Below are 19,329 nucleotides of genomic sequence, written 5' to 3'. Positions count from 1 at the left end.
TTAGGAACAGTAAAAATATTTTCTTTGAATTCACACAAACATGATTTCTGCAGTTAATGCAATCTTTAGCGGATATGTAAATGCAGTGTTTACATCAACTCTCATAATATTCATGTAATAAAAAGTGTAAGAGAATGACTCTTACCTGCACAATATGTAGGAGCTGGAATTGATATTTTTGGTTTTTTAAATTCGTAGACATAGTAATTCCCAGTACAAGCTTTGACTTGGATTGGGTTGGATTGATAGGAACTGCACTGGTCATTAACAGAGCCGTAGACTTCCCGAATAACAACTCCGTCTTCTAACTGAGGATGAGGTCCACCAAGCCATAGAGAACTAAATCCTCCACATGACATATAAATGAAACACCACTCAGGCATCTGAGCGCTAATTCCATTGATGTAGAGTCGATACCAGCCCTGCCATTCAACACGACTGTCATCAAAATAATATTGAGCTCTGTAGTTTAGTGTGCTTCTCCAGTGGTTGTCAAGAATGTTGTAATCATTGCATGGGTCATAATCTCTGTTGAAAGTGGCTGAAAAAAACATTAAAATATTAAATAAAATATTATTTTTATATACAGTTAAAGTCAGAATTAAAGGCCCCCCTTTAATTTTTTTTTCTTTTTCTAATATTTTCTAAATTATGTTTACCAGAGCAAGGACATTTTCACAGTATGTCTGTGATATTCTTTTCTTCTGAATAAAGTCTTATTTGTTTTAGTTCGGGTAGAATAAAAGCAGTTTTAATTTTTTTTGAAAACATTTTAAGGTCAATATTATTATCCCCATTAAGTTATATTTTTTTTCGATAGTCTACAGAACAAACCATTGTTATACAATAACTTGCCTACTTACCCTAACCTGCCTAGTTAACCTAATTAACCGAGTTAAGCCTTTAAATGTCACTTTAAGCTGTATAGAAGTGTAAAAATAATATTTACTGTCATCATGACAAAGATAAAACAAATCAGTTATTAGAAATGAATTATTAAAACGAATATGTTTAGAAATGTGTTGAAAAAATCTGCTCTCCATTAAACAGAAGTTGTGAAAAAAATAAACAAGGGGTCTTTAACTGGCTTTAACGGGCTTTTAACTTTAACTTTAAACAGGGGGACTTTAACTGTATGTAATAATGGTGGACATATTATAAAATACTGACGTAATGGACAAAAAACAATAAAGCTTATAACCTGCAATAAATAAAATGGAATAAGTCGTTTGGCTTTTGGTCAGGTGACATTCATGCAAACAATCAGAAGTTCACCTAGGTTCTCTAACTGGCTGTACACATATTGCGTCTAAAATTGGTGAAAAACTAAAGTTGTGTTGCTTACTTCACCAATTTCAACACTTTTCTGAAATCATGCTCCTATGGTAAAAATGTAGATGTTTTGCTGTGCATCTTCATTCGATATAACAAACTTGACCACACAAAAGACGTGATACGTGAACGACCACTATGCTCATAACTAATTAATTAATATTATTAAAAATCCCCAAACATGGTTATTTATTATACACTACCCATCTAACATTTAATGTATTGAATGTTATTATAAAACCTACACATGCTGGACCCAATAATTAAAGCCGGGCTTGTAGAGGAAAAGGCTTCTGTTACAGTACTAATATCTGAAAAGTAGAAATGAAAAGATTAGAGAAATAACATAGACATTTTTCATTTAATGATAATAATGATAATAATAATGATAATAATAATAATAATAATAATCAAAGCATAATAGTACCTGTGCAGTACGCTGAATTTGAGTATGTTAGAGGCTTCACAAATTCATAGACATAGTAATCACCTGGGCAAGCTTTGACCCTGATGGCTGTTAATCTGAAAGCACAACAGCCAAACATTTCGCCTCCACAGACCTCTCTGATCACCACTCCATCATCAATCTGAGGGTGAGGCCCCTTGAGTGACAGACCACTAAATGCATTACAGACGTATCTACCAATACAGCTCTCTGACATTTGGATGTTCATCCCGTTGTAGAAAAGTCGGTACCAGCCATTCCAGGAGAAAAATTCATCACTAACAGAAAATCCACTTTCATTTGTGGCTCTCCAGGGACGATCCAGAGATTCATAGTTGTAACAAGGATCGTTATTAATACTGTCAAAAGCAACTGTAGAGAAAAAAGATAATTATTGAAATCACTGCTTAAATGCTGTATTGAAATGTACCTTTTTTATGAGACCATCTTAATACATTTCTCAATTTCAAACTCTATACATGAAACTTCACCTGTACAGTATGCAGGTCTGATCATTGAGGCATTGGGTCTGACTAGTTCATAGACATAATAATCTCCAGGACAGGCTTTAACTTGGATGGAGGAGGATTTGTAGTAGCCACACTGCTTGGAGAGGTCGAAGCTCCACGTATACCACCACCACCACCAAACCCATGACGAGCTTGACCATGTACCCAATACTTCACGGGTCACCACCCCATCCTCAAGTCGTGGATGAGAACCATTGAGAAACAGAGCAATGTCACCACCACATCCTGATTGTGTCACGCACCACTCCGAGAGTTGAGCATTTTTTCCATTCAAATACAGCCGATACCAGCCCTTCCAATCAACAAGAGTGTCATCATGGCCATAGAATGAGTAATAGTTATAGTAATCCTGGCGCAAGTCTCTCCAATTTTCATCAATAACACTGTATCCAAAGCATGGGTCAGAGCTGGAAGTAGTGACTTCTAAGATAGTTGAGAGAAAATTGAGGAGTTTGTACTGCAGTTTACATATAATTCAAGCTGTTTCACTTTTAATTATTTTATAGGCTTTTGTAAATTAAGTAAAAAAGAAATTATATCTGCTGTAAATATTAAAATGACTTATTTTAACTATTAACTGGCACATACTGTAAAAAAAAGAGTCAGTGACTAAATCAGAGTAATGGATTGAACACGCACAAAACTGGTCAAAACAATCTCATATTTTCTAAAAGTAGGACATAAGAATAAAATTAGGCCTGTTTTATTTTTCCTTGTCATCATTTCAGTAATCTCGTCACCTTAGAATTATAAGGTTCTGTCTGACATTTTTGTCAAAAGTGATTTATTCACATATTCTTTTTAAAAGGCACCTTATTTATATTATGTGATGTTTTTTTTTTTATAAGTTGTTTACATTTTAAGACTTTTTATTTAAAAAAAGATGGTTTGTCTACAAAGTCGAACCCTAGCTTGGCTCTATGAAGTTCTTTCTGTTAGCCAATTAGCATTTTGAATGCACACACGAAGACCAATCAGGATCCTTTGTCACCGGACTGATCCATTGACAGCGGGAAACAACAGAAAGACAAAATCACACAAAATCAGAGTTGACTAAATAATGCCACACCACACAAAAGTTGTGTGTAAATGCAACGATTTAGAAGCATTTTTTGACATTAAGATGAAATGTTACATTTTACCATTTTACATTGTTGAAAAAGAAACATATATATATATATATATATATATATATATATATATATATATATATATATATATATATATATATACATGAAATATTTTTTTATTTGTGTATATATAGTCAGTGAAACACTTTTCAGTGTTTATTAAACTCATTTGGTCATTGTGTTTTTTTTTAAAGTCTTTACATTTAATATTAAGCCTTAATTTAATTCATGGGGCATATAATTCAATTAATATAATTCAATAATTCATATAAAGCATAACATTTTATAAATATAAAATAAAATATATTAATTACATACAATTAACATCTGCACTGGACAAAATATTTAGCACAGCTTAAATTGAACAAGAAAAAATATTCATCCTAAAACATGAAATAAATGTTATAGACAGTAAAAATTTTACTTGATCAAGCATCAACATATTGTTACAACACCAAATTATATATATTTTGATTGTATTTCTTGAAAAGTAATGCTTCAATGAACGATCTGCTAGATAAAACCTTATAATTCCACAAGAAAAAAAAATACTTTTCAGAATTAGAAGGTTCTATCTGCATTTACCATGTTTTTTTTTTTTTTTTTTTTTTTCTCCGTTTACAAATGTAAGAGAACTTTGATAATTTACATGTAGAGTACCTTTAGGGTCTCTGTCATGTTAATGTATGAATGAGAACTGTTACACACATACTGTTTGCTACATGGCATCCAAAATCTTTGAAGCTCAGTGTCTCAAAATCATTTAGAAAACAGATGAACCTTATATACCCAAGGTGAAGATCTGTTATTTGTTATTCAAGGTTTACTTGTATTAATATGTGTGAATGAAAGGCTGCATTTCACTTAACCATCAGATTCAGATGCAATCAGAATCTTTTAACTGTTTGCAATCAGACAGCTGATGCTATTTAATGTATTATAAAGATGTTATAGATCTGTGCTACATCATATTGGTTCAGTTTTTGCTAATTATTTGTGACATGATAAATACAAGCTAACTGATAAAAAAAATAACTATTCAATATTTAAAGGGTTAATGCTACAGTATGCTTTACCTGCACAGTAGGTCCCAAAACAAAAGCTTGGTGAAACAAACTCATAGACGTAGTAACTTCCAGGGCAGGCTTTCACTTGAATGGGATTGGAATGAAAATAGCAGCAGTCGTTGTTCCAGTGACCACAGATACTTCGGGTCACCACTCCATCCTCGACGTGTGGATGTTCTCCATTTAGCCACAGAGGGGCATGAGTACTACAGCTCAACTCATTAACACATGTGTCTGGCATCTGAGCACTCTGGCCACTAATGTAGAGACGATACCAGCCGTTCCAGTTGACAGACATATCACATCGTATGGAGGAGAACTGTGTATTGTTAACTGATCTCCAATAATTATCGAGCACAGTGTAGTTATAGCAGGGGTCAAAAGGATCAGCCTCTGTGGTGTGGTGGAAAAGTAAAATGAAAAATAAGAATGAAATCATTATTTTGAATCAGCATTTACATGTTAATCTTAATCTTGACCCGACAACACCTGAGATCGACTTGACCAGGTTACAATTTGTAAATAAGTAGCTTTTACAGATGTGGTTACTGAGAATGCGCGAGTGATCTAAAGTGGTGTCGCACGTTACATGGTCTAACACAGGAAATACATGGCCAGCAGGGGGCAGTCATGTAACATAGTAAACATACTGAACTGATATACTGTAGCAGCCATGTAAGCGGAGCTGAGCGATGTGATGAAGAATTCTGCTCAATGGTCGTGCGCTTGCTCAACGGTAAACCAATACTGCTCAGATCAATTGGCAACATAAAATTTCTCTAGTAGGCGAACTCAATTTTTTTTTTTTTTTTTTGTAGCTAAAAAAATCTTAAATAATTGTCTAAAATTAAATCTTTGATATTCTTTGAGCTTTTTTTCTTTTAGTACACTTTTTAAATAATAATTTAATAGGCCTAAATGATCTACTGTGTATTTTATAGCCTATTTATTTAGGCAGCTGTGTGTGTTATCTTATACTAGTTTATATACTATAGTTTATATAATATAGTTTAACTGACTGTTAGCCTATTTTAAGCTATGGAGCTCTGAACATAATTCAAATTATAAATTGGCTTTCAAGACCACGTCTAATAATGCATATCCTTGTTTTAATTAAAGTTATACTTCAATAATTCATTATGAAATTTAATAATTTGTTCCTGGAATAGTCTTACTAAATCTATTAAACTAAACAATTATCTTAGAAATTAATTCATGGCATTTAAACCTGCATAAACAAAAGGAACAGATACAGGTACGAAATTCAAATCGAATAAATTCTAAAGAAAAATTTAATTGAAGTCATAATGTGTAGGCTAGCTTAAAGACAACTATTCTTAAAGGCCACATAGTTTACCCCCTTTTTATGATTTAATATGAATATTATGGTTCTTCTGAGTGTGCCATTTTAGGTTCAGTTAAACACAGAGTTCAGATGTTTTTATTATAATTGTCAGGGTTTCAGGAAGGATAAGGGATGCAACAGAAGATGGTTTTTATTAATTAAAAAAAACAAAAAGGACAACAAAAACCACCCCGAGGGGGGAAAACATAACTATAAAACAAACAGACAAACTTGGCTGGGCTGGCAGGACAAACAGGACAGGGAAATATTGACGACGAACTGGCACAGGACGGCAGACATGAGGAGATTTTATGCAGACGTAAATTAACACAAACAGATGAACATAATTAACTAATAATGGGGTAACAAGGAGGGTGGGACTAGACTATAGACGCGAGAGCACCTGACACAATAAGACAACACAAGCCATGCACTCACATAAAACAAGACTAGAACACACAGCCAATGAGAGAACTCATTAACCACGCGTTCATGACAACACAAGCACGCAGTGCATGTAAACATACACCACGTGCTAAACAACACCAATAGAAGACTGAACGCAAGACACGAGTACACGATGAAAGAAAGCACTCACCGTGCACTCACACACGCAGTGTGCATGTTTCATCCCAGCACTGACCAAAACCAAAACCAACTGGACTGAGAAGCTGGAATTGAAGCACCACGCTGCAGACAGACGAAAACACAAACACGAGTACAAGAGCGCGTGCGCGTCCGAGGCACACAGAGCCCGCGTGGCCGCATCGAGCGGGAGCTCGCACACTCTGCGTACACCCACGAGGGCGCGCGCGCACAGAGACACACAATGACAGAAACAAGACAAGACAGAACTAGTGTCTAGGTTCTGCCACCAAAGCAAGAATTTACAAGACCAGTGTGGCAGAACCCTGATAATAATGTGTTAAAAAGTGTCATGTTGGGGGCATGTACAAAGCTGACTGTTTTAGGGGCGTGTTGCTTCACATGAAAATTAGTTACGGCTTCCCGCCCAACGTAACAAGTGGGCGGTGCCAAGAACTCCCCCACTCTGTGTTTGCAACAGTGAGGCAGACAGACAGAAGCTAAGCTACATGAGAGAATTAGCATTCAGCCGTACATGTGCAACTCAGACACAGACCAAGCAGAGAGTACAAAATCATTTGCGTCTTTGTATAGTTTTACAGCCAACTGTGTGCTAGTTTAAAGTGCCGAGCTTGTACACCGAGACTAATAACCATGCACACTGAATTAACTTTGACTAAAGCACCGGATGCGCCGCTTGAAGCCGCGACACGGCACAACAGACACTCTCAGTGGCGCAGCAAAAACCTGAAGTGTCTTGAATCGTCGCGCCACGCAGCGCCATGCATTCTAGAACTCAGAACACAGGCTTCCACTAGGGCAAACACAACGGCGCCCCAAGTCGGTGGCCTCCTGTGGCGCCCAGCCGCCTTCCCGAAGTGCCACTGCGTGCACCCCGACAGAAACCCACGCCCAGAACTACGAAATGCATGGTGCCGCGCCACGCAGAGAGGCACTTCTGGTGTGCGACCTGCAGTTTGTTATATTATTTCCAATAGAGAGTCGCGCACATGAGGCAAGACGCTTGCACTTTTCCAGCTGCACCTAGTTAAGATCACACTCACAAGGAGCTTCTGTGACCGTGAGAAATGCAAACGGCTGAAGTTTAAGGTAGACGCAATGAAAAGTACACATGTTTGCAAACCTACCAAATGGTACTAGCAATAATTCCATTTAGAGCGATAATGTGGTGAATGTTGATCTTGTGTTGAGCATAATGAGCCTTACATCTAAAAATAAAGCAAAGGAGTCCCTTTAGTGATATCGCTTTGACTCACACGCTGAAAATGGTGAACGTGAAACAACAAACTAAGGATATGGTGATGTGCCTGTCAATCAATATTGGTGGGCGGGGGAACTGCGCTCCTATGTCAAGTTGCGGACGTTCTGAAAACCGCTCTAAATTAAAAAAAAGGACTGGGTGTGTTTATATCACCCCAATATGATGGCCTATACACTATACCTACACACGTCTGTCCAACCAGCTTGAAAAGTACCATAAGTGCCCTTTAACAGGTGCCCGAGAGTTTGTCTGCATGTCATCAGGGCTCTGTAGCCTGTTGCTAGGGCCAGACAGAATCTGCAAACATTTTTTGCTACTTCTGCGCAGAATTTTGTTAAAACCTTAACATATGAAATAAATAATACCTTTTTAACTTTTATTTAATGTTAACAATGCAAATTCAATTGCATCCACTTTACTTGGTAATCAAAGCAAATCTCTCTTATAATAAATCTACTAAAAGAAAGAAAATCTTACTTTACAAACTGTATTGTGAATAAATCATATGAATATTTTCATATTAGTCAATAATATTACTGAAGTTAATTTAAAAACCGAAGAACTATAAATTAGCACACATTTACACAAGCAAATAAACAGAATTAATGATGGGCTAAAAATCTGCAGAAATCTGTGGAATTCTACGGGAGAAGATTCAGGGCCCTATCATACACCAGGCGCAATGTGGCACAAGGCGCGACACAATTGTTTGCTAGTTTCAGCTTGGCACAAGAGTCGTTTTGACGTTTTCCGCCAAGCTGTTTAAATAGCAAATGGAAGGCGTTCTAAAAAGGAAAGCGTTCTGAGGCACATTGCTGGCACGTTGCTATATTGAGAAACTATAATATAATAGTCCAGTGCAGAGTGCGTTAGTTGTGCGCCTCACCTACACACTGCTTAATACACACAAGATGAAGAGCAAAATGCAAATATCTTTACATATGAAAAAGAATTAAAATATTAAGGATATATATAGGATATAATAAGGATATATATATATATATATATAAGGATTAAAATATTACAAAACATATTGTTTTCTAGCCTACATAACTTTAAAAACCACTGCCTTCATGCCTTTTTCATCTCTGGAGACTTTTTCAGTTTATTCATAACAATTTGCTTTTGTATAATGTTATCATTATTAGCAGTATTACTTATTATATCCATATTTATATTTGTTTTATGAAAAACAAGCTTAGATTTGCCCACCTGTAAGGTTTTAGACCAGGTGTGTCCAAAGTTTTTGGGCCGAGGGCCAGATACAAAAAAAAAAAACTGTTGTCCCGGGCCAAATTTTACATACATCACACAGACACACCCACACCCACACCCACACACACACACACACACACACACACACACACACACACACGTGTATATATGTATATGTGTGTATTTATGTATATATACTGTATATATATATATATATATATATATATATATATATATATATATATATATATATATATATATATATATATATAGGTGTGTGTGTGTGTGTGTGTTTGTGTGTGTAGTATTATGGAATAATTTATTAAAATGATAATATATATTTTACTCACCATAATCTCTGTTAATGTGAACAGTGATGTTGTGCCTTCGATTTCAGAATTGATGTCAAGTCAGGAGTAAGTCGTGTAGTAGATATGCGTAGCAAATCACGGAGGTGGCTGTCAGTTAAATTGGTTCTCAATTAACTTTTGTTTAGATCCATCATTGAAAATGTCTGCTCATATATATATATGTGGAGCCAAACAGACTTGTCATCCTTTGTGCATGGCGTTTTATCAAGGGAAATTTGGATGAATCCAAACTTTTGTAACAGGTGGGCAAATCTAAGCTTGTTTTTAATAAAACAAATATAAATATGGATAGAATAAGTAATACTGCTAATAATGATAACATTATACAAAAGCAAATTGTTATGAATAAACTGAAAAAGTCTCCAGAGATGAAAAAGTAATTTGCAGATGATCCCGAAGTAATTTGCAGATGATCCCTAAAACTGCGTGCGCGAATATCAAACCTAAGGCCAACTTTACTGAGCTAGGAGGTGATTGGTTTTCTAAAGTATTTCCCAGTTCACGCTCGAGGGCTCGTGCAGCTTCACGAAGCCGCTGAGGAACAGACTTCGCCATGTTTATGCTGCCAAATGTCCCAAATAGTCCTCGCTGCAGCTGTGACAACATAACCTAAAACCTGCCATGCAGCAACGGCGGGCGTCTGTGGGCGTGGCCAGGCCAGAATGCATTTTCAATTTCAAATCGGCTTTCATTGTCGCGATGTGTTAAATGAAAATGCATTATGTTTTTTTTCATTTTCACTTTCATTTTGCAGCAAACATTGCACATATGTCTTGGAAAATGCTAACTGAAATACAGAAATACACTGCCATTTATATATTGCATTATCGTTTTGCGTATTACATTTCAAAATTAATTTTGCTACACACATCCCATGCTGTTATGCTGAAAATGCAATCCTGCGTTTCCTAGACGCGAGTGTAAATGCATTTAGGACAAATAACATTTAAATGATCATTTTGCTACAGTTTCTGCTTGTACTTTATTCACAACAAATTCAGTTTGTGTATAGCATTTTCAATTTAATTTTGCTACTTATGAAGCTTTAAAATGTGGATACAATTTACATATTAACAGTGTTTGAAATGAGAAATGCAAACAATGTAATTTAATTTACATTTTCATTCTGCACCAAACACTGCTCATATGTCTTGGAAAATGCAAATTCAAATACAGAAATACATTGCCATTTAACATATTGCATTGCCATTTTGCATATTACATTTTGAATTAAATTATGCTACTTATATGCTTCCATAGCGCCATGGCTCGCCAAAACGTGGTTTTTAATTATGTTTCCTTCAGTTTTGGTCGGTTGGTTTTACATTATAACTGAAAATGCTGTGTAATTGAAGGCATGTAATAGCGACACCCGGTGGTTATTTATTGAATTACGTTCATTTTTGTATAGCGGGCCAGATTCTATTAACGTTTATAAAAAGCCTCGCAGGCCGCCACAAAACTGATTGCGGGCCGCAGATGGCCTGCGGGCCGTAGTTTGGACACCCCTGTTTTAGACCATATTTGGGCACAGCAGGTTTATTGAGCACACTTCGTTTTTATTGTTCATTTATTCGTTTGCTGGAAATTAGAACTGAATTTAGAAATAGTTTAGAAACAAATATTTGTGTTTAACAAACAAAAATAATTATTTATTGGCTAATTGTTGTCTGTGTACAAGGTTTCCCTATCCACAAGAGCGAAAGTGAAAATAGATAATGGAGGCTTATCTCATTCTCGCGCTGTAGATGCTCTGTTTAACTGTTTTCTTGCTAGTGAAATGCTCGGTTTTTCCACTTACACATACTTTACATAATGTAAATAGCAAATGCGTTTATAGAGCGACGCAACTGGCTCTTAAAGGGAATGGGAGATGAGACTTTGGTTGGTTTATTCACAAAACACACCTATAACTCATTAAGAAAATAATCTCAACCCTTTTAGAACTTGCGCCACGGCGCAAAGCGGATTTTTCCGTCCTTATATTAGCAAAAGTGGATTTTGACAAGCCCTGGAAGCATTAGCCCCCTGCGCTTTGCGCTTTGCGAATGGACCATCAAAATAGAGCCCTCAGTGTGGGCCTACCTGTAGCCTAACAACGGACATGCGAAGGGAATGCGCCATTTAAAAAGCATATACAACCAACAAACCAACGTTTTTTTCTATTTGGAAAATGAAAGTTATTAATAATAGTTCTTATAAAAAATAAATTTTTAAAATAGCCTATAAGAAAATTCAATGATTTACTTAATTTTTGCATTTGGGGATCTCCTTACACAAAACATTAAATATAGTGTAGTTTTCTGTTGATCTTCTAACCTGAGAGCAAATTTGTTTTTAAATAATAATTTATTAAAATAAAACAAAACTGCCTCATGCAAATAATGTGGAAATATTGAAGATGTAAATGAAAAGTACACAATGCTACCTGAGGTTGCAATGGGAGATTCTTGGGTTGATATTGTCACTGCTGTTGTAGATGCTAATATGTTGCTAATTTCTGTAACTTCTACAACACAAGGAAAAATAAATTAATTAATGATACTGTACATCATTAATCAATGCCAATTCTTTTCAAACACACCCTAAAACTGAAAAAAAGGCAATCTACCTGCACAATAAGATGAACAGAATGTTGGCTTGGTTAAATGATACACGTAATAATTTCCAGGACAGGCTTTGACCTGTATGGGATGAGATGTGTAACCACAGCAGTCAGTCCAGGTAGGACTGCAGACTTGACGAGTGACCACTCCATCTTCCAGACTTGGGTGGGAGCCGTTGAGCCAAAGTGGCTGATTACTGCCACACATGCCATTGCTAACACATGAATCTGGCATCTGGACACTCTGAGCATTGTAGAACAGCCTGTACCAGCCATTCCAGACAACATTATAATCACACACGCTACCGAAGTAAGAATTGTTGCTGGCTCTCCAAGGCTCGTCCAGATTGGTATAGTTGTAGCAGGGGTCCGTATTTGAGGTGTTAAATGAAACTAAAGTGAAAATATAAAGAATGTATGTGTATCAGTGCCCAGCATAGATAACTACACATGTAGAGGTTTAAATGTAATTGAACCTGCAAAGAATATATATTGTACATGATACAATTGCAAAAATGGGTCCCACTTTATATTAAAGGGCACCTAGGTTACCCCTTTTTTCAGATATAATATAAGTGTTTTGTGTCTTCAGAATGAATATGTAAAGTTTCAGCTCAAAACACCCATCAGATTTTTCATTACACCTTTTACAAGATCCTTTTTTTAACATTTTCCACCAGGGGGACGTTTAGTCGAACCGCGCCTTTAAGGATAGTCCGCCCCGCCCACCGTTTCTACGTGCCTTTCTGCGCGCCTTAAAGGCTGATTTATACTTCTGCGTCAAGCGCACGCGTATGCTACAGTGCTGACGCATAGCCCTATGCCGTGGCTATGAGGTAAACACAAAACAAAGCTTTCCATCAGGAGCTCCTTCGCAAGACTCCACACTTGTAAACAATCGCTCCATTGGACTCGTGCGGCTCTCGGTCCCGCCCAGACTCGTCAGCGCTACCAAGCCGACCAATCACAGAGCTTGTGCTACATGTTGTTGCGACATGTAGTTACATTCTTTGAGACACGCACGTCAGCGACGCCAACGGCCACGGCGTAGGGCTATGCGTCAGCAATGTAGTATACGCATGCGCTTGATGCAGAAGTATAAATCAGCCTTTAATCTCCTCCCTCGGCTGCGTAAGACAACAGACAGACAGACTTAGGAAGAAGATCTCACGTAGCGTTTATGAGAAATCGTCTCGGGTTACGTATGTAACCATAGTTCCCCGAGAGGGAACGAGACACTGCGTCTAACCAGAACGCTAGGGGAACACCTCTTTTATACGCGTCTTGAAGCACATGTGAAATCAATCTAATGTAATTAAGCAGGTGTCGTCAGACCAGAGAGTATAAAAGCCTGTACTGAGCATTCAGTATCAACTTCGAATTTGCTTGAAAGAAGTAACAGGCAGAAGAGAGTATGGCGGAATACGCAGTGTCTCGTTCCCTCTCGGGGAACTATGGTTACATACGTAACCCGAGACGTTCCCCTTCTAGGGAACTTCAACACTGCGTCTAACCAGAACGCTAGGGGAACGCAATACCCACTAGGCCAGACTCACTGCTGACTGTGAACGCACACTACGCAGTGAGAATAGAGGACCCTGGTGAGGGGTCTACATCGAGTTGATAGTGACGCACAAATGTATGTGGAGTCGACCATCCTGCCGCCAAACAAATGTCAGAAAGGGCTGAGCCCGAAATAGAAGCTTTGGAGGCCCCGACAGCCCTTGTGGAGTGGGCCTTAACAAATTTAGGTGCAGGGCGTCCAGCAGCCTGATAGGTAAATGAGATAGTCTCAACTATCCAATTACTTATTGTCTGCTTATTTGCCGGACTCCCCCTTTTTGAGGGTCCGAAGCAGACCAGTAACTGTTCACTCTTTCTCCAGTTGATAACCCGGTTAACATATGTATTCAGAGCTCTAACTGGGCAGAGTAAGTTTAACTTCTCTTGGTCCGACGACTGAAATGGGGGCGGGTTAAAGGCCTGTAGCACAGCAGGTCTCGCCACATGAGTGGGCACCTTAGGCACGTACCCCGGTCTGGGATAAAGAAAGGCTTTGGACATGCCTGGAGCAAACTCCAGAAATGAAGGTGCAACCGACAAAGCCTGGAGGTCACCAACCCTTTTTAAGGAAGAAATAGCTAATAAGAAAGCTGTTTTTAGTGTCAGAAACTTATCTGACGCCTCCTGCAGTGGCTCAAATGGGGGAACAGAGATGCCCTCGAGCACCAATGTTAAATCCCATGTCGGTACCCTGTTTGTGCTGACAGGCCTTAGCCTTATGGCTCCACGAAGGAAGCGACGAATTAGCGGATCCTGTCCTAGTGACTCATCATCTAGGGGAGAACGGTAGGCCGCTATAGCTGACACGTACACTCTCAGAGTGGATGCAGCTAACCCAGCAGACAGGCGATCTTGGAGAAATTCCAGCACTGAGGCTACCTGGCAGCTGACTGGGTTCAGCTGGTGTTCTCTGCACCAAGCTGAAAAGAGAGCCCATTTTAGGGCATAAAGCTTCCTTGTGGAGGGAGCCCTGGAGCTTAGAATGGTCTGAGCAACCTCGGTTGACAGTCCATACTCTATGAGGTGGGCCCCCTCAGAGGCCACACCCACAGTTTCCACAGGTCGGGTAGGGGATGAAGTATGGGACAGAAGGTCCCTGCTGATGGGGATCTCCCACGAGAGACCCGCCAGCAGGGCTATGATGTCCGAAAACCAAATCCTGGTAGGCCAAACCGGGGCTACCAGCAGTAACCGTACTCAGTCTTGACGGACCCTCTCCAGGACTCCTGGGAGCAGAGCGATCAGGGGAAAAGCATACAGACGTAGCCTCGGCTATGTCTGAACCATGGCAACCAGTCACGGAGGGGCTGGATGCGAGAGAGAAACTCATAGTACGCAATGCGTGGTCTCTTGGGAAGCAAACAGGTCTACCTGCGCTTTCCTTAATCTTTCCCAAATGGACTCCACCACCTCGGGGTGAAGAAGTTTCCATTCCCTGGATCTCACCCCCTGCCTCGACAGGAGATCTGCTCCCATGTTCAGATGGCCCGGGACATACATTGCCCTGATGGACAGGATTTTGTTCTGGGCCCACAGGAGGATCCGATGTGCTAGTTTGCATAGCATTCGAGACTTCAGACCCCCCTGCTGGTTGATGTAAGCGACCACCAATGTGTTGTTCGTGCAGACTAAAACATGATGGCCCCTTAGATCTGGGAGAAAGTGTTTTAAGGCCAGAAACACGGCCATCATCTCCAGGCAGTTTATGTGCCAGTAACGATGATGTTCTCCCCATCGTCCCGCTGCGGGAAGCCCCCTCAGGGTTGCTCCCCAGCCCGTTAGAGAAGCATCTGTCATAAGCATGACGCGATGACAGACAGCCCCCAACACTAGGCCCTGGGACAGATACTAGGGCATTTTCCACATACTTAAGGCTCGAAGGCAGCGCCGCGAGACCTTGATCATGCGGATCAAGCCCGTTGCTCCCTAGCCCGTCAGAGAAGCATTTGTCATAGGCATGACGCGATGACAGACAGCCCCCAACACTGGGCTCTGGGACAGGAACCAGGGTATTTTCCACATACTTAAGGCTCGAAGGCAGTGCCGCGAGACCTTGATCATGCGGAAAGGATTCCCCTTGAGGGAAAACCCCCTGGATTTGAGCCACCACTGCAGGGGTCTCATGTACAGCAGACCGAACGGAATCAAGCTGGCTGCTGCTGCCCTGAGACCCAACAACCTCTGAAAGTGTTTCACTGTGATGAACTGGCCTAGTTTGACTCTGTGTACGGTTGACTGAATCGATTCGATTCATGGCGGGGACAGACGTGCTCGCATCGTCATGGAGTCCCATAGCACACCTAAAGAAATGGTCGTCCTGGCTGGAACAAGCACACTTCTTGCGGTGTTTAACCGAAACCCCAACCCTCTGATATGGGTGAGAACGACATCTCGATGCCGAACTGCCATATCTTGAGTCTGAGCTAGATTTAGCCAATCGTCTATGCAGTTTAGGATACGTATCCCCTGCATACGAAGTGGAGCTAGTGCCGCTTCGACTATTTTGGTAAAGGTTCGAGGTGACAGAGCTAGGCCGAATGGAAGAACCCGATACTGGAACGCTTCGCCCCCGCAAGCGAACCTCAGGTATTTCCTGTGTTGGGGAAGGATGGAAATATGGAAGTATGCGTCTTTCAGGTCTATCGTCACAAACCAGTCCTCGGACTGAATTTGTGACACCACGTTTTTGATGGTTAACATCCTGAACCTGAGGGCCTCGACGGACCGATTTAGATTTCTCAGATCTAATATGGGACGCAATCCCCCATCCTTTTTGGGAACTATAAAATACCGGCTGTAAAACCCTGACTCTTTGTCGAGTGGGAGAACACGCTCTATTGCGCCTTTTATTAATAAGGCCAGTACTTCCTGTTCCATAACCAGAGCCTGTTCTGGCTTCACTATGGTGGGTGCAATACCGTTGAAGCGAGGTGGGCGTGCACAAAACTGTATTTTGTAGCCGTGTTCTACTGTGAACAGGACCCACTGGGACACCATCGGCAGGTGTTTCCACGCTGCCAAAAAATGTGCTAGGGGTACCAGCCTCTCGAGACTGGCCTCTGGTTGTTCTTTGACCCCCCTGCAGAGGGGGTGGGGCCCCCAATGCCCTCAGACACTGAGGAACGCCCACCCCGGGAGACACAGAGCCCCCCACCAGCATACGTGGTGAGGTGGTCTCTCCCTTTCTCCGCGGACCCTGGTTCAGTGAGAGCGCTGAATGGTGCTCTCGGCGTCCAGGGGGGGCCCTGGAAAGCCTGACTCCCAACACGTCAGGACTTTGTTTTATCCTTTGAACTTCATGATATGAGGAGCTGGTTGACGGCTGGCCCAGACTTTTTGATCTTGGGGGGAGAAAGTCCCCGAGGGAGCTAGAGCGTTTTTTAACTCTGTCGAGGGATTCGGCGACGCGATCAACGGCGTCACCGAAGAGCCCTGAGCTCGATATTGGAGCGTCCATAAGAATAGCTCTATCGGTTTCTGACACTTCTGCTTGTGTCAGCCAGAGGTGCCGCTCAGTAGCCACCAGGGTAGCCATAGATCGCCCCAAACTAGAGGCTGCCTCTTTAGTAGCTCTTAAAGCTAGATCTGACGCCCGAAGAGCTTCTCGAAGCTGTTCGGGTGTTGCTCCCCCACCATCTAGGCACTCTTTAATTAGGTCAGCCTGATATGCCTGCAGCACTGACATGGTGTGCAGGCATCCAACAGACTGACCAGCCGTCATATATGCTTTACTGACTAGACCCGATGTTAATCTTAATGGTCTCGACAACAAAGGAGGGACCCTTGCAGATTTTAGATCTGAACGACGATGACACGCTAAGTCCTCTTCTATCATTGGCATTACTGTACATGCCTTTTCCCCTAGCCCACGAACTGCTGAATAAATAGCTGTTTTTGGTGTCATTAACCATGCTGAATACGGATTTTTCCATGATTTAGAAACCGCATCATGTAGCTCGGGACAAAAGGGGAGGTCCCTTAGTGGAGGATCTACTCTGCTGGGTAATTCTCTCTCATCCAGCATTCCTGTCAGACGCAGCTGCTGCTGCTCACGTGCTGGCTGCCAATCTATTACATCGAACCGGTCAGCAGCACGTGAAATCACCTCCACTAACTCCTCATATTCCGCTGACTGGGGCGGCAGATTCCCCGACCCTCTTTTTATTTGTTGCTGCGGCGCCTCGGTTTCCTCGGAAACGGAGGACGCCGCCCTCTCACGAGGCGCAGAAGAAACCGCAGAGCGTGCTTCTGACGCTCCCGAAGGAGGATTAGATCTCACGGATCCAGAGAGAGAAAGGACAGAGTCCGTCTCCATCTCATCCGCCAGATCTAGCTGCGAACCCCACGACCGAAGTCGATGCTCAGCCTCAGCACGAGCGGGACCCGAACCGCGAGGAGCGTGCGCCACGGGAGCTTTATTAAAGAACTCTCTCCGACTGCGCAGCTCTTTACGGGAGAGAACGTCACAGTGTCCACAGTCAGCATTCTCAAATGCTACCAGGGCATGCTCTTCTCCCAAACACTCTAAACACAAATCATGTGAGTCACCAGCCGTAATAAAGCGAGGGCATGGAGGCACACAACGTTTAAAGTTTTTCTCTGCCATACCAAAATAAAAAAGTAAGTTGTCAGTTTTTTTGTATTTTGTGTATGCAAATCAGTAATGAAAGATCACAGAAAGAGGGTGTATTTTCACGTGCGTGCTTCTTGAAAGCAAAGAAGTTGATACTGAATGCTCAGTACAGGCTTTTATACTCTCTGGTCTGACGACACCTGCTTAATTACATTAGATTGATTTCACATGTGCTTCAAGACGCGTATAAAAGAGGTGTTCCCCTAGCGTTCTGGTTAGACGCAGTGTTGAAGTTCCCTAGAAGGGGAAACTACAGTTAAGCATTTTACTAATGAGTATTTGTTGTGGAGATGCATCATGAGTCAAACACAATGTCAATATACAAAGTTCACGCGCACGCATGCACACACACACACACACACACAACGCATTTAGATTCTCACTCTTTTTGCACGCAAATGTGACAGGATACAGGCTAATCTCCACTGCTGTATGGATATCTGTTATGTTAATGTACAAAATAAACCTGATTTAACATCCAAAACCGGGACTGAAGCGTCTTCTTTCATAATTGTTCAGACACGCAGCTGTGCTGATGAAGTAAAGCTGAAGTAATTCTGTAATTCATTACAGAAGTGCACTGTTTTAAAACATTTTAAACATGTAAAAACTTACTCTTAATCACATTTAATGATGATTGATGATCCTAGCGAACTGAACAGACCTTTTATTCCCGGTTGCTTTGCGCATGTTTGGTCTTGTTGATCTGATTACACACGTGACTACCAGGACATGCTATGCGAAGCTGTCAATCAATTCGGTGGGCGGGGGAACCGCACTTCTACATCAAGTTGCGGTACTTGCAGGTGCTTTCCCACTTCCGCAGCTGTTTGCTTTTAAAATACTGAATTAGAATAAGAATGGCAGAACTAACGCTGCATTAGAAGGTTACACCTTGTGATACCAGTGAAATTACAAGGTAAATCCTCAGAAACTGTCCACTCAATATAAAGTGTAAAATGGTCACAAACTACTGTGTAATATATAAAACCCCTTTGTGCAACTGTTTAACAACAGCAAACTTTTCCCAAAAAGAATAAGCGTATATAGAAATATACAAATGCCTTATGTGTAGTTTTAAATTGAATTGTAGAATCACATCAGTAATTCACATTAAAGGGGTACTTTACCAAATGTTGTGTGATTAATGTCCTGTTACACATTTGAACTTACACATACTATTCAGTGTTTTTACACATGTGTAGTTACACCAATAATACAAAAGT

The 19,329-nt window shown here is 40.7% G+C and overlaps 1 protein-coding gene across 2 annotated transcripts in view; it reads right to left on the bottom strand.

The window, feature by feature from the left end:
* Positions 1-19,329, bottom strand: part of si:ch73-181m17.1 — a 50,735-nt gene that overhangs the window by 12,116 nt on the left and 19,290 nt on the right. For both annotated transcript variants that reach the window (XM_021480405.3, XM_068224822.2), the window contains exons 13-19: positions 11,914-12,300; positions 11,731-11,811; positions 4,514-4,897; positions 2,269-2,730; positions 1,760-2,149; positions 1,578-1,643; positions 146-541 (exon numbers count right to left, since the gene is read on the bottom strand). In XM_021480405.3, coding sequence (XP_021336080.3) covers positions 146-541; positions 1,578-1,643; positions 1,760-2,149; positions 2,269-2,730; positions 4,514-4,897; positions 11,731-11,811; positions 11,914-12,300 — 2,166 coding nt within the window. The remainder of the gene's footprint in view (positions 1-145; positions 542-1,577; positions 1,644-1,759; positions 2,150-2,268; positions 2,731-4,513; positions 4,898-11,730; positions 11,812-11,913; positions 12,301-19,329) is intronic.

Source organism: Danio rerio, chromosome 12, assembly GCF_049306965.1.
Source record: "Danio rerio strain Tuebingen ecotype United States chromosome 12, GRCz12tu, whole genome shotgun sequence".
In the NCBI taxonomy this organism is placed as follows: Eukaryota; Metazoa; Chordata; class Actinopteri; order Cypriniformes; family Danionidae; genus Danio; species Danio rerio.
This window is presented reverse-complemented; position numbering and strand designations above follow the sequence as displayed.